The sequence below is a fragment of the Malaclemys terrapin genome, chromosome 17 (assembly GCF_027887155.1).
Source record: "Malaclemys terrapin pileata isolate rMalTer1 chromosome 17, rMalTer1.hap1, whole genome shotgun sequence".
NCBI classification, from domain to species: Eukaryota; Metazoa; Chordata; order Testudines; family Emydidae; genus Malaclemys; species Malaclemys terrapin.
In genome coordinates this window covers 23557598-23573408 of record NC_071521.1, presented here as the reverse complement: position 1 = coordinate 23573408, position 15811 = coordinate 23557598, and the positions used below count along the sequence as shown (strand labels likewise).

At 61.5% G+C, this 15811-nt stretch overlaps 1 protein-coding gene across 1 annotated transcript in view; it reads left to right on the top strand.

The window, feature by feature from the left end:
- The first annotated feature begins 8207 nt into the window (after nt 1–8207).
- Nucleotides 8208–15811, top strand: part of TRAF2 (TNF receptor associated factor 2) — a 41957-nt gene continuing 34353 nt past the window's right edge. Inside the window, exons 1-3 of the mRNA XM_054007230.1 lie at nt 8208–8255; nt 13217–13437; nt 15471–15549. Coding sequence (XP_053863205.1) covers nt 8208–8255; nt 13217–13437; nt 15471–15549 — 348 coding nt within the window. The remainder of the gene's footprint in view (nt 8256–13216; nt 13438–15470; nt 15550–15811) is intronic.

Here is a 15811-nt window from a genome sequence, read left to right as displayed (position 1 = left end):
GGGGCGGGGTGCTGTGATCTGGGGGTGACAGGCACGGGGATGGCGGGGGGCGGGGTGCTGTGATCTGGGGGTGACAGGCACGGGGATGGCGGGGGGGCGGGGTGCTGTGATCTGGGGGTGACAGGCACGGGGATGGCGGGGGGCGGGGTGCTGTAGATCTGGGGGTGACGGAGGCGCGGGGATGGCGGGGGGGCGGGGTGCTGTAGATCTGGGGGTGACGGAGGCGCGGGGATGGCGGGGGGGCGGGGTGCTGTGATCTGGGGGTGACAGGCACGGGGATGGCGGGGGGCGGGGTGCTGTAGATCTGGGGGTGACAGAGGCGCGGGGATGGCGGGGGGGCGGGGTGCTGTAGATCTGGGGGTGACAGGCACGGGGATGGCGGGGTGCGGGGTGCTGTGATCTGGGGGTGACAGGCGCGGGGATGGCGGGGGGCGGGGTGCTGTAGATCTGGGGGTGACAGGCGCGGGGATGGCAGGGGGCGGGGTGCTGTAGATCTGGGGGTGACAGGCACGGGGATGGCGGGGGGGCGGGGTGCTGTGATCTGGGGGTGACGGAGGCGCGGGGATGGCGGGGGGCGGGGTGCTGTAGATCTGGGGGTGACAGAGGCGCGGGGATGGCGGGGGGCGGGGTGCTGTGATCTGGGGGTGACAGGCACGGGGATGGTGGGGGGGCGGGGTGCTGTAGATCTGGGGGTGACGGAGGCGCGGGGATGGCGGGGGGCGGGGTGTTGTAGATCTGGGGGTGACAGGCACGGGGATGGCGGGGGGCGGGGTGCTGTAGATCTGGGGGTGACAGAGGCGCGGGGATGGCGGGGGGGCGGGGTGCTGTAGATCTGGGGGTGACAGGCACGGGGATGGCGGGGGGGCGGGGTGCTGTAGATCTGGGGGTGACGGAGGCGCGGGGATGGCGGGGGGCGGGGTGCTGTAGATCTGGGGGTGACAGGCACGGGGATGGCGGGGGGCGGGGTGCTGTAGATCTGGGGGTGACAGGCACGGGGATGGCGGGGGGCGGGGTGCTGTAGATCTGGGGGTGACAGAGGCGCGGGGATGGCGGGGGGCGGGGTGCTGTGATCTGGGGGTGACAGAGGCGCGGGGATGGGGGGGCGGGGTGCTGTAGATCTGGGGGTGACAGGCGCGGGGATGGCGGGGGGGCGGGGTGCTGTAGATCTGGGGGTGACAGGCACGGGGATGGCGGGGGGGCGGGGTGCTGTGATCTGGGGGTGACAGGCACGGGGATGGCGGGGGGCGGGGTGCTGTGATGTGGGGGTGACAGGCACGGGGATGGCGGGGGGCGGGGTGCTGTAGATCTGGGGGTGACAGGCGCGGGGATGGCGGGGGGGCGGGGTGCTGTGATCTGGGGGTGACAGAGGCGCGGGGATGGCGGGGGGGCGGGGTGCTGTGATCTGGGGGTGACAGAGGCGCGGGGATGGCGGGGGGGCGGGGTGCTGTGATCTGGGGGTGACGGAGGCGCGGGGATGGCGGGGGGCGGGGTGCTGTGATCTGGGGGTGACAGGCGCGGGGATGGCGGGGGGCGGGGTGCTGTGATCTGGGGGTGACAGGCGCGGGGATGGCGGGGGGCGGGGTGCTGTGATCTGGGGGTGACAGAGGCGCGGGGATGGCGGGGGGCGGGGTGCTGTGATCTGGGGGTGACAGGCGCGGGGATGGCGGGGGGCGGGGTGCTGTGATCTGGGGGTGACAGGCGCGGGGATGGCGGGGGGGCGGGGTGCTGTAGATCTGGGGGTGACAGAGGCGCGGGGATGGCGGGGGGCGGGGTGCTGTGATCTGGGGGTGACAGAGGCACGGGGATGGCGGGGGGGCGGGGTGCTGTAGATCTGGGGGTGACGGAGGCGCGGGGATGGCGGGGGGCGGGGTGCTGTGATCTGGGGGTGACGGAGGCGCGGGGATGGCGGGGGGCGGGGTGCTGTAGATCTGGGGGTGACAGGCACGGGGATGGCGGGGGGCGGGGTGCTGTAGATCTGGGGGTGACGGAGGCGCGGGGATGGCGGGGTGCGGGGTGCTGTAGATCTGGGGGTGACAGGCGCGGGGTTGGCGGGGGGGCGGGGTGCTGTGATGTGGGGGTGACAGGCACGGGGATGGCGGGGGGCGGGGTGCTGTGATCTGGGGGTGACAGGCACGGGGATGGCGGGGGGGCGGGGTGCTGTAGATCTGGGGGTGACAGAGGCGCGGGGATGGGGGGGGCGGGGTGCTGTAGATCTGGGGGTGACAGAGGCGCGGGGATGGGGGGGGGCGGGGTGCTGTGATCTGGGGGTGACAGAGGCGCGGGGATGGCGGGGGGCGGGGTGCTGTGATCTGGGGGTGACAGAGGCACGGGGATGGCGGGGGGCGGGGTGCTGTGATCTGGGGGTGACGGAGGCGCGGGGATGGCGGGGGGGCGGGGTGCTGTAGATCTGGGGGTGACGGAGGCGCGGGGATGGCGGGGGGGCGGGGTGCTGTGATCTGGGGGTGACAGGCACGGGGATGGCGGGGGGGCGGGGTGCTGTAGATCTGGGGGTGACAGGCACGGGGATGGCGGGGGGCGGGGTGCTGTGATCTGGGGGTGACAGGCATGGGGATGGCGGGGGGGCGGGGGTGCTGTAGATCTGGGGGTGACAGAGGCGCGGGGATGGCGGGGGGCGGGGTGCTGTGATCTGGGGGTGACGGAGGCGCGGGGATGGCGGGGGGCGGGGTGCTGTGATCTGGGGGTGACGGAGGCGCGGGGATGGCGGGGGGCGGGGTGCTGTGATCTGGGGGTGACAGGCACGGGGATGGCGGGGGGCGGGGTGCTGTGATCTGGGGGTGACAGGCACGGGGATGGCGGGGGGGCGGGGTGCTGTGATCTGGGGGTGACAGGCACGGGGATGGCGGGGGCCGGGGTGCTGTAGATCTGGGGGTGACGGAGGCGCGGGGATGGCGGGGGGGCGGGGTGCTGTAGATCTGGGGGTGACGGAGGCGCGGGGATGGCGGGGGGGCGGGGTGCTGTGATCTGGGGGTGACAGGCACGGGGATGGCGGGGGGGCGGGGTGCTGTAGATCTGGGGGTGACAGGCACGGGGATGGCGGGGGGCGGGGTGCTGTAGATCTGGGGGTGACAGAGGCGCGGGGATGGCGGGGGGGCGGGGTGCTGTAGATCTGGGGGTGACAGGCACGGGGATGGCGGGGGGCGGGGTGCTGTGATCTGGGGGTGACAGGCGCGGGGATGGCGGGGGGCGGGGTGCTGTAGATCTGGGGGTGACAGGCGCGGGGATGGCAGGGGGCGGGGTGCTGTAGATCTGGGGGTGACAGGCACGGAGATGGCGGGGGGGCGGGGTGCTGTGATCTGGGGGTGACGGAGGCGCGGGGATGGCGGGGGGCGGGGTGCTGTAGATCTGGGGGTGACAGAGGCGCGGGGATGGCGGGGGGCGGGGTGCTGTGATCTGGGGGTGACAGGCACGGGGATGGTGGGGGGGCGGGGTGCTGTAGATCTGGGGGTGACGGAGGCGCGGGGATGGCGGGGGGGCGGGGTGTTGTAGATCTGGGGGTGACAGGCACGGGGATGGCGGGGGGCGGGGTGCTGTAGATCTGGGGGTGACAGAGGCGCGGGGATGGCGGGGGGGCGGGGTGCTGTAGATCTGGGGGTGACAGGCACGGGGATGGCGGGGGGGCGGGGTGCTGTAGATCTGGGGGTGACGGAGGCGCGGGGATGGCGGGGGGCGGGGTGCTGTAGATCTGGGGGTGACAGGCGCGGGGATGGCGGGGGGCGGGGTGCTGTAGATCTGGGGGTGACAGGCGCGGGGATGGCGGGGGGCGGGGTGCTGTAGATCTGGGGGTGACAGAGGCGCGGGGATGGCGGGGGGCGGGGTGCTGTGATCTGGGGGTGACAGAGGCGCGGGGATGGGGGGGCGGGGTGCTGTAGATCTGGGGGTGACAGGCGCGGGGATGGCGGGGGGGCGGGGTGCTGTAGATCTGGGGGTGACAGGCACGGGGATGGCGGGGGGGCGGGGTGCTGTGATCTGGGGGTGACAGGCACGGGGATGGCGGGGGGCGGGGTGCTGTGATGTGGGGGTGACAGGCACGGGGATGGCGGGGGGCGGGGTGCTGTAGATCTGGGGGTGACAGGCGCGGGGATGGCGGGGGGGCGGGGTGCTGTGATCTGGGGGTGACAGAGGCGCGGGGATGGCGGGGGGGCGGGGTGCTGTGATCTGGGGGTGACAGAGGCGCGGGGATGGCGGGGGGGCGGGGTGCTGTGATCTGGGGGTGACGGAGGCGCGGGGATGGCGGGGGGCGGGGTGCTGTGATCTGGGGGTGACAGGCGCGGGGATGGCGGGGGGCGGGGTGCTGTGATCTGGGGGTGACAGGCGCGGGGATGGCGGGGGGCGGGGTGCTGTGATCTGGGGGTGACAGAGGCGCGGGGATGGCGGGGGGCGGGGTGCTGTGATCTGGGGGTGACAGGCGCGGGGATGGCGGGGGGCGGGGTGCTGTAGATCTGGGGGTGACGGAGGCGCGGGGATGGCGGGGGGCGGGGTGCTGTGATCTGGGGGTGACAGAGGCGCGGGGATGGCGGGGGGGCGGGGTGCTGTAGATCTGGGGGTGACGGAGGCGCGGGGATGGCGGGGGGCGGGGTGCTGTGATCTGGGGGTGACAGAGGCACGGGGATGGCGGGGGGGCGGGGTGCTGTAGATCTGGGGGTGACGGAGGCGCGGGGATGGCGGGGGGCGGGGTGCTGTGATCTGGGGGTGACAGGCGCGGGGATGGCGGGGGGCGGGGTGCTGTAGATCTGGGGGTGACAGGCGCGGGGTTGGCGGGGGGGCGGGGTGCTGTGATGTGGGGGTGACAGGCGCGGGGATGGCGGGGGGCGGGGTGCTGTGATCTGGGGGTGACAGGCACGGGGATGGCGGGGGGGCGGGGTGCTGTAGATCTGGGGGTGACAGAGGCGCGGGGATGGGGGGGGGCGGGGTGCTGTAGATCTGGGGGTGACAGAGGCGCGGGGATGGGGGGGGCGGGGTGCTGTGATCTGGGGGTGACGGAGGCGCGGGGATGGCGGGGGGCGGGGTGCTGTAGATCTGGGGGTGACGGAGGCGCGGGGATGGCGGGGGGCGGGGTGCTGTAGATCTGGGGGTGACGGAGGCGCGGGGATGGCGGGGGGGCGGGGTGCTGTAGATCTGGGGGTGACGGAGGCACGGGGATGGCGGGGGGGCGGGGTGCTGTGATCTGGGGGTGACAGAGGCGCGGGGATGGCGGGGGGCGGGGTGCTGTGATCTGGGGGTGACGGAGGCGCGGGGATGGCGGGGGGGCGGGGTGCTGTGATCTGGGGGTGACAGGCGCGGGGATGGCGGGGGGCGGGGTGCTGTAGATCTGGGGGTGACGGAGGCGCGGGGATGGCGGGGGGGCGGGGTGCTGTAGATCTGGGGGTGACAGAGGCACGGGGATGGCGGGGGGCGGGGTGCTGTGATCTGGGGGTGACAGAGGCACGGGGATGGCGGGGGGGCGGGGTGCTGTGATCTGGGGGTGACAGAGGCACGGGGATGGCGGGGGGCGGGGTGCTGTAGATCTGGGGGTGACGGAGGCACGGGGATGGCGGGGGGGCGGGGTGCTGTAGATCTGGGGGTGACGGAGGCACGGGGATGGCGGGGGGGCGGGGTGCTGTGATCTGGGGGTGACAGAGGCGCGGGGATGGCGGGGGGCGGGGTGCTGTGATCTGGGGGTGACGGAGGCGCGGGGATGGCGGGGGGGCGGGGTGCTGTGATCTGGGGGTGACAGGCGCGGGGATGGCGGGGGGCGGGGTGCTGTAGATCTGGGGGTGACGGAGGCGCGGGGATGGCGGGGGGGCGGGGTGCTGTGATGTGGGGGTGACAGGCACGGGGATGGCGGGGGGCGGGGTGCTGTGATCTGGGGGTGACAGGCGCGGGGATGGCGGGGGGCGGGGTGCTGTGATCTGGGGGTGACAGAGGCACGGGGATGGCGGGGGGGCGGGGTGCTGTGATCTGGGGGTGACGGAGGCGCGGGGATGGCGGGGGGCGGGGTGCTGTGATCTGGGGGTGACAGGCGCGGGGATGGCGGGGGGCGGGGTGCTGTAGATCTGGGGGTGACAGGCGCGGGGTTGGCGGGGGGGCGGGGTGCTGTGATGTGGGGGTGACAGGCGCGGGGATGGCGGGGGGCGGGGTGCTGTGATCTGGGGGTGACAGGCACGGGGATGGCGGGGGGGCGGGGTGCTGTAGATCTGGGGGTGACAGAGGCGCGGGGATGGGGGGGGGCGGGGTGCTGTAGATCTGGGGGTGACAGAGGCGCGGGGATGGGGGGGGCGGGGTGCTGTGATCTGGGGGTGACGGAGGCGCGGGGATGGCGGGGGGCGGGGTGCTGTAGATCTGGGGGTGACGGAGGCGCGGGGATGGCGGGGGGCGGGGTGCTGTAGATCTGGGGGTGACGGAGGCGCGGGGATGGCGGGGGGGCGGGGTGCTGTAGATCTGGGGGTGACGGAGGCACGGGGATGGCGGGGGGGCGGGGTGCTGTGATCTGGGGGTGACAGAGGCGCGGGGATGGCGGGGGGCGGGGTGCTGTGATCTGGGGGTGACGGAGGCGCGGGGATGGCGGGGGGGCGGGGTGCTGTGATCTGGGGGTGACAGGCGCGGGGATGGCGGGGGGCGGGGTGCTGTAGATCTGGGGGTGACGGAGGCGCGGGGATGGCGGGGGGGCGGGGTGCTGTAGATCTGGGGGTGACAGAGGCACGGGGATGGCGGGGGGCGGGGTGCTGTGATCTGGGGGTGACAGAGGCACGGGGATGGCGGGGGGGCGGGGTGCTGTGATCTGGGGGTGACAGAGGCACGGGGATGGCGGGGGGCGGGGTGCTGTAGATCTGGGGGTGACGGAGGCACGGGGATGGCGGGGGGGCGGGGTGCTGTAGATCTGGGGGTGACGGAGGCACGGGGATGGCGGGGGGGCGGGGTGCTGTGATCTGGGGGTGACAGAGGCGCGGGGATGGCGGGGGGCGGGGTGCTGTGATCTGGGGTGACGGAGGCGCGGGGATGGCGGGGGGGCGGGGTGCTGTGATCTGGGGGTGACAGGCGCGGGGATGGCGGGGGGCGGGGTGCTGTAGATCTGGGGGTGACGGAGGCGCGGGGATGGCGGGGGGGCGGGGTGCTGTGATGTGGGGGTGACAGGCACGGGGATGGCGGGGGGCGGGGTGCTGTGATCTGGGGGTGACAGGCGCGGGGATGGCGGGGGGCGGGGTGCTGTGATCTGGGGGTGACAGAGGCACGGGGATGGCGGGGGGCGGGGTGCTGTGATCTGGGGGTGACAGAGGCGCGGGGATGGCGGGGGGGCGGGGTGCTGTGATCTGGGGGTGACAGAGGCGCGGGGATGGCGGGGGGGCGGGGTGCTGTGATCTGGGGGTGACAGAGGCACGGGGATGGCGGGGGGCGGGGTGCTGTAGATCTGGGGGTGACGGAGGCGCGGGGATGGCGGGGGGCGGGGTGCTGTGATCTGGGGGTGACAGAGGCACGGGGATGGCGGGGGGCGGGGTGCTGTGATCTGGGGGTGACAGAGGCGCGGGGATGGCGGGGGGGCGGGGTGCTGTGATCTGGGGGTGACAGAGGCACGGGGATGGCGGGGGGCGGGGTGCTGTAGATCTGGGGGTGACGGAGGCGCGGGGATGGCGGGGGGCGGGGTGCTGTAGATCTGGGGGTGACGGAGGCGCGGGGATGGTGGGGGGGCGGGGTGCTGTGATCTGGGGGTGACAGGCACGGGGATGGCGGGGGGGCGGGGTGCTGTGATCTGGGGGTGACAGGCGCGGGGATGGCGGGGGGCGGGGTGCTGTAGATCTGGGGGTGACGGAGGCACGGGGATGGGGGGGCAGGGGGCTGTAGATCTGGGGGTGACAGAGGCACGGGGATGGCGGGGGGCGGGGTGCTGTGATCTGGGGGTGACAGGCACGGGGATGGCGGGGGGGCGGGGTGCTGTGATCTGGGGGTGACAGAGGCGCGGGGATGGCGGGGGGCGGGGTGCTGTAGATCTGGGGGTGACAGGCGCGGGGATGGCGGGGGGCGGGGTGCTGTGATCTGGGGGTGACAGAGGCTCTGGGCCCCGTGAGGGCGGGGGCGGCTGTCGCGCGTTACACAATCTACCCCTCAACCGCCACCAACTGCCACTTTTGGCACCGCCAGCGAGCGGAGGCGAAGGCGGGGCTTAGCCACAGGGGAGGGGCGTGGCCTGGGAACATCTCCGGTGGGCGTGGCTTATGGGGGTGCTTCCGGTGTGGCTGGCGGGGAGCGGAGCGAGGCTGCCGGTAAGTGAGGAGGTTCTGCCCCCGCCCAGGTGGACCGGCGCTGGGGGCCTGGCCCGTGTCGGGCCCGGGCGGGGTGTAGGCCCCGGGCGCCTGGCCCAGCGCCGGGCGGGCGGCGGGGGCTGGGCCAGCGGCCGCGCGTGGCAGCGGCTGCGCGTGGCGGCGGGGGCCGGTCCCTGCCCCGCTGGAGGCTGGGCGCGGGTCCCTGCGTGTGCGGGGGGCCCAGGCCGGCCGGGAGGCCCAGCGAGGAAGCCCCGCCAGTGGCTCGGGGCGGACAGTCAGGGCGCTTGAGCAAGCGCCGTTGGCGAGAGGAAATCGAGACGGGAAGTGCTGTCGGGGAAATTCCAGCGGTGGCAGCCCGGGCGCGGGCGCTCGGGAAATCCCTTTGCAGCCCGGCTGGTGGGTCACGCTGTGGTTCCAGTACCGTGGCGCCTTTCAGCCCGTGGGGAAGGTCTTTGCTCCAGGATTATACAAAATAAATCAATTAATGGCGCTAACCTATGTCCTAGAACTGGAGGGGACCTTGTTTCCGTGTCCATTGAATTGTGCTTTAATGATCAGACTGACTAAAGTCAGGGTTTGCTTTGCTTAAGCTGCTCCTTGTTGTTCAAAAAGAATCTCTGTGCCGGGCGATCCCTGGATATTGCAGAGCAGTTTAACCTGTAAATGCCAACCAGTGATAAACCATCACATTCGTTTCTTGGCAGTAGGCACAATAATGTGGTCTCAGCAACAAAAACTGATACTTGGCTATTTCTGAACACTTCTGCATGATTCACGCTTGCCTCACATCCTACTTAACATTGCCCGAAATGCTGGGAAATATGCCTGCGGGCACTATACAGAACTATACTTGTCAAAAAGGTGGGCCACACAATCCCTGGCAACCTCAAAGGGCATTTTAAACTTAGTGGGTGAATGTCAGTCTAGTTCCCAGCAGATAAGAGGAGATGGTCTTGCAAAAACCTTTGTGGAAAACATTAACTGACCCTTGGTTGACATTCTCATTAGAATGATCACGGGTTAAATTGCATCAGTGGTTAAACACAATGATCAGGATCCTGAACTACTGCTGTCCTGTGGATACCTGGGGGGATTCAGTCTGCAGAGTTTTCACATATGAAATTCACCTGAACATTATAAAAGGAGGCAAACAGTTAAAAATAATCAGTTTCTGTATGGATTTTAGAGTCCATATTCTCATATTACTATTGTTCAACCACTGTAGGCACATGAATATGTTGGTGTAATAGGGCTACACTCTTATTGATGAGAGAAATTGGAGTGCCACAGACCTATACACTCTCTCCCTCACTTGTCAGCCCCACTAATTTTTTGCTTTCTATGCAGCTGTTGTATAACGTACATAAAGGAGGGATAGCTCAGTGGTTTGAGCATTGACCTGCTAAACCTAGAACTGTGAGTTCAATCCTTGAGGGGGCCATTTGGGGATTTAGTTGGTGATTGGCCCTGCTTTGAGCAGGGGGTTGGACTAGATGACTTCCTGAGGTCCCTTCCAACCCTGATATTCTATGATTCTATGGTGCTTTTAACAAATAACATTTTAGTGAGTTACTCTGTCCATAAAGGGCACTACATTTATATTATAATTAAACAAACCTGAACACTAAAGTGTGTGTCTCTCAGAGTTTCAGTCCTTGTCTTCAGAGCTCTTCATGGGATTGACCCAAAGTACCTGAGGGATCACCTTGCTCTCTGAGACTATGGTCTTCCATTCTAGCTATATTCCGCTGAAAGAATGGAAGTGGTTAATGATGCAACTGTCAACCAGCAGAGTGAGACTCAAGTGTAAGACCCGGTTTTCTTGGTAATTGGCCCATGATTGTGGGAACTTGCTCTTAGAAGAGTTAGAATTAATGCATCTTTCTCAATCTTCTGATCAGAATGTAAAAACTGCTTTGCTGATCTAGTCTTTCCATGATGATAACTGAGTGGGGTGTGGAAGAAAGATACGGCTACTGTAGTGATGAGCACAGTACAAATGTTTAGGTAGGCATAACCTGAATAAAGGATAAAATGTACAGGTCCATTTATTTATAGTTACGGTGCCCCACAGGTGCCTCTGCTTATTTCAATTGAACACATGAGAGCGCGTTCACCCGCCAGCTCTTTAAGTTTGCCTTGGGATCTTTTGATGACCACTGGCAATGAGAACCTTGGATTCAGATCTCAGCTGCTATGTAAAGTGCAGCATGGTATGCTCTAGCACAGGGGTCGGCAACCTTTCAGAAGTGGTGTGCCGAGTCCTCACTTATTCACTCTGATTTAAGGTTTCGCGTGCCAGTCATACATTTTAACGTTTTTAGAAGGTCTCTTTCTATAAGTCTATAATATATAACGAACCTATTGTATGTAAAGTAAATAAGGTTTATAAAATGTTTAAGAATCTTCATTTAAAATTAAATTAAAATGCGGAGCCCCTGGACCGGTGGCCAGGACCCGGGCAGTGTGAGTGCCACTGAAAATCAGCTCGTGTGCCGCCTGCGGCACTCGTGCCATAGGTTGCCTACCCCTGCTCTAGCATCTCTCTAGGTCAGGGATGGGTAACTTTAAGATAGTAGAAGGTCACAAAATCCACTAAAATCCTTTGGCTAGCAGAGGTGTGTGATGTGGCAGAAAATAGGGTCCTGCCCTGAGTGGTTGTGGGGAGGGGGAAATCTGGTCCTGGTGCAGGGCTGGAGAAAGAGCCAGTACTGTGCTCACCCCACAGCAGCAGCTCCTATTCCATGGAGTTGGGTCTGGTTCCCTGTGCTGGCTTGTTGGCTCTTGCTACAGCATCATGTGATGCTCGCATTTGTGCGCAGGCAGGACCTGGCCCATGCAAAGCCCTGTGCCTTTCCTGATCCTTACAATGATCTAGCAGGCCAGATTTGTCTCTTGGGCCACCAGTTGCCTATCCCTCCTCCAGGTCACTGGTAGAGCTGCACAGGAAATGGATGTCAATGAACGGTTTTGAGAATTGAAAAGTTTTTCTTTTCTGCATTGGGACAAATCCAAAACCTTTTGAAATGTTTCATGGAGAGTCAGAGAGAACTCACCCCAGAGCAGCCTGGTGGTTATGGCATTCTCTTGGGATGTGGGAGACTTGAGGTTCAAGTCTCTGCTCTACCTAATTTGGAGCAGGGATGTGACTCTAACCATCAAGCTATTCTGGTTCGGTAGCTTCTGTCTGCCCACAAAGTGGGAGGATGTCTGATCGGCAGGGTCTTGGGCTAGTGAGAGGCAATATCCAGCAATCTCCCCCTTATTACCTGTGAAGGAGTTATGCCTCCTGGCATTGCTGGTTGTAACTCCTTGCCTTCCCCAAGGCACCACTGCCTCATATCTTCTCCATGGTCCAGCTACACTTAATTGCTTTTGTGCCATTGGACATTTGTGGAGGAAGAGATCCTGCAAGTTGCCCTAAACTTTTCTAGAACTGTTCATTTAGCTTGCAGGGAGGCATTTTTACTGTCTTGATAGATGGTCAATAGCCAAAATTTATACCAAGTTACTTCTCTTAATAAATATAGACTACATTAAAAACATCTGGTTAAAGTCAGTCATCAGGCAACACACTGACATTAAGACCTGGTCTATGTTTACAAGTTAGATCGACTTAGCTATGTTGTTCAGGGCTGAAAAAGTTTACACCCTGAGGGCTGTAGTTAGGTTGACCTATTCCCCAGTATAGACATGACTGTGTTGCCAGAAGAATTCTTCTATCAGTCTAGCTACCACCTCTCATTAACTACATCAGTTCAAAAACCCCTTCCGTCGGTGTAGGAAGCATCTACGCTACACCACTATACCTGTGTCGGTGTAGTGGCTGTAGTGTAAATATGGCCTCAGAATACATCATATTTAAATGCTAAATGCTTGGAACTCAGTCTAACCTCGGCTTGTTTGGCTGTTTTGATAGAAAGATAACATACATGGAGTTAACGCACCTTCCAGTCTAGTCTGTACATGGCAGTATTGGGAGGGAGGTTTTCTGAATGGCGTACACAGTAAAAATAAATCATCATACTGCCTTTTATTCCCAGAATATTACTCCTTTCGTTAGATTATACCATTTTTGCCTCTTCATTTTACAGACCTTCAAAGAAACCTGGAACCCTCAGACACCTGATTACGTTTGTAAATCTTGGCTCTTGGCTGTTCAAACAGGTTCTCTCTGTGACACAAGTGAACCACTGGCCTTATATAGAATCACAGTGTATTTTGACAACTGACCAAAATGGAAGTATGTGATGCTGGATCATGTCTGTGTCACTTGATGTGTAGGAAGTTTTCAGTAGGCTGTTTGTTTACTCTCTTGATCAGTTTGACATTAGGCAAGTTTTCTCCTCTTGGGTCTCTCTTGTTTTGGACTGGAGGCAGCAATTTGTCCAAAGTTTATTTTTCCATAATTAAGGTGGGTAGGGGAACTATGCAAGAATACCCCACCCCATTTCCTTGTTTCAGATTTAACTTTAGAGCCCCTGCCCCTGGCAAGTGCCAGAACAAGGAATAATGGTCTCAAGTTGCAGTAGGGGAAGGTTTAGGTTGGATATTAGGAAACACTGTTTCACTAGGAGGGTGGTGAAGCACTGGAATGGGTTACCTAGGGAGTTGGTGGAATCTCCTTCCTTAGAGGTTTTTAAAGTCAGGCTTGACAAAGCCCTGGCTGGGATGATTTAGTTGGGGATTGGTCCTGCTTTGAGCAGGGGGTTGGACTAGATGACCTCCTGAGGTCCCCTCCAACCCTGATAGTCTATGATTCTGTTCTATGATTTAAGACAAAATCTGCCCAGGTGGCTGTTTCGGTGTGTATAATACACTGCAAACCTGTGTTTAGGAATAACAAGCTTAGCTATAGCGGTGGCTTCCAGGTGATAAATGCAGTTAAGGTAGTGAAAGGTGAACCTTGTCCAACTGAGAACAAGATAATCAAATGGGACAAAACATTTTTCTTTTTTCAGGCTCTTGAGGCACACCTGGGGTTTTTGGTTCACATGGCAGCAGCAAACTCGACTCCACCTGGTTCTTTGGATTTAAACCAGCCTGGATTTTCAAAGGAGATACTGGGGACTAAATTGGAGGGCAAATACCTCTGCTCTGAGTGCAAAAATATTCTGAGGAGGCCATTTCAAGCTCAGTGTGGACACCGCTATTGTTCTTACTGCCTGAAGAAACTTATAAGGTAATTTATCCCTCTCCGATCTGAAACAAAATGATTAGAAGCAAAGGAAAGCAAAAAAGGAAATACAGCTTTATTTTCAGTGGGTTGTGAGCGAGGGCCACATTTTATGTCTGTCTCTTAATTTCAGCACCTGGTTCTCTTAGAGCAGTGGTCTCAAACCTTTTTACGCACAAGATCACTTTTTGAATTTAAGATCAACCCAGGATCTATCCCGCCCCGCTCACACCATTCCCCCTCGCTCTGTCGCTCGCTTTCCCCCACCCTCACTCTCTTTCACCGGGCTGGGGCAGGGGATTGAGGCGCGGGAGAGGGTGTAGGCTCTGGGAGGGAGTTTGGGTGCAGGGGACACATGGTCAAACTGCACCTAATCTCAGTGTCATTTGTGGTTTATAGATCCAAAATCCTTCAGGGATTGTCACAAATCAGTGTAACATTCTCAACTGTGGGGTGTGCATTGGCTGAGCCTCAGGCAGGAGGTTGGGGTGCAGGAGTGAGGGGTGCAAACTCCGGGAGGGAGTTTGGGTGCAGGAAGGGGTTCCAGGCTGGGGTAGGGGGTTGGAGTGCAGGAGGGGGTGAAGGCTCTGGAGGGGGAGTTTGGTGAAGGATGGAGCTCCAAGCTGGCACAGAGTGTTGGGGTGCAGGAGAGGGTGAGGGGTGTGGGCTCTGGGAGGGAGTTTGGTTCAAGAGAGGGCTCCGGGCTGGGGCAAGGGATTGGAGTGTGGGAGGGAGTGCAAAGGTGTAGGCTCCGGCCAGAAGGCGCTTACCAAAGGTGGCTCCTGGCTGGCGGCACAGCAGGGCTAAGGCAGGCTGCCTGCCTGCCGTGGCCCCATGCTGCTCCCGGAAGCTGCTGGCACGTCTCTGTGGCCCTGGTTCCTGGCCAATGGGAGTTGCAGGGGCACTGCTGGGGGTGGGGGCAGCTCATGGAGCTGCCTCCCTCCTCCCCCCCATAGGGGCCACAGGGATGTGCTAGCAGCCAGCCGCTTCTGGGAGCGGCGTGGGGCCAGGGCAGGCAGGCAGCCTGTCTGAGCCCTGCTGCACCGCCTGACTTTTAGTGACCTTGAGATCGCAATCAACTGGCAGAGGCTCCAGGATCGACCAGCTGATCACGATCGACGGGTTGGTGACTTCTGCCCTAGAGAGTATGTCTACACAGCATTTTGCCATTCTCGGGAAGGAGCCTCCCAGCCTGGGTCAACCAAGTCGGGCTAGCAAGGCTTGCACTAGTGCTCTAAAAACAGTGTGTAGACAGCTCTTTTAAGTTGCAGCTCAGGCTGGAGCTTGGGCTCTGAAGCTGCTCTCTCCAGGCTTCAGAGCTTGAGCTTCAGTCCCAGCCGTAACTTCAAAGCACTGTCTACACAGCTCTTTTTAGAGCACTAGCACAAGCCCCGCTAACCCAAGTCTGTTGATCGGGTTGGAAGGCTCCTTCCCGTGGCTCCAAAGTGCTATGTAGACATACCCAGAGTTTCCTGAATTGTTGTGTTCTTCAGGTGGTATGGTCAAGCCGAAACCCAGGAGATTATTGGGTGTGACAAAGACCAGGTGGTCCATCTAGGTTGGTCCACTCTTTATAAGTACTGTTGTAAGTGACTATCTGGGCCGTATAAAGAATTTGCTCCTTGGAGGTCCCTGCTTGGCAATAATGCCACATGTGTGAAATGTAAAAATACATTTTATGCTCGCAAAAGAAGTTTCAATTGACCTTTTTAATTTCTCTGTCTTTACTTTTAAGGGTTTGGGGGAACGTTAAATATAAGAACAGCTAATCATGAGAGGAAGAAAACAAGAATAAAGATCAGTACAAGGAAGAAACTAAAATAGAGTAGAAATGTATATCCATTAAAAGGATCAATCAATTAATGCAAAATGTTTGTTAGTAAAGGGTTCCATTTGCTGTTTTAAAAATATGCTTGTGTAAATAAACCACCTTTGGCTCTGAAGGATCTCTTGAGAAGCCTCTATTGTCACTGAATCACAAATTCAGCATGAATCTTTTTACTTTGTGGCTGATTTTTTTTTCCCCCCACCCCCATTAGCTCTGGGCCTCAGAAGTGTGCAGCCTGTATTCAGGAAGGAATATATGAAGAAGGAGTTTCTATTTTAGAAACAAATTCGGTAAGTAAGACCTCTCCAAAGCAGAAAACATTGAAGTCATTCATAAACATTTCCTGTTTTTGTTTAGAGTGAGAGGTCAGAGACTGGTACCTAAGAATGATGGAATCCATTATCTAACAGGTGTGAATTCAGTATCCTGAGTGTAATGATTAGTGCTGCAATTGATTTCCCCGACTTCTAAAATTCAGGACACCTTACAACACAGTTTACTTGTTTAAACTCTGCAATAAAGATTTGTCATAGATGCTGTCACACAGTCTGG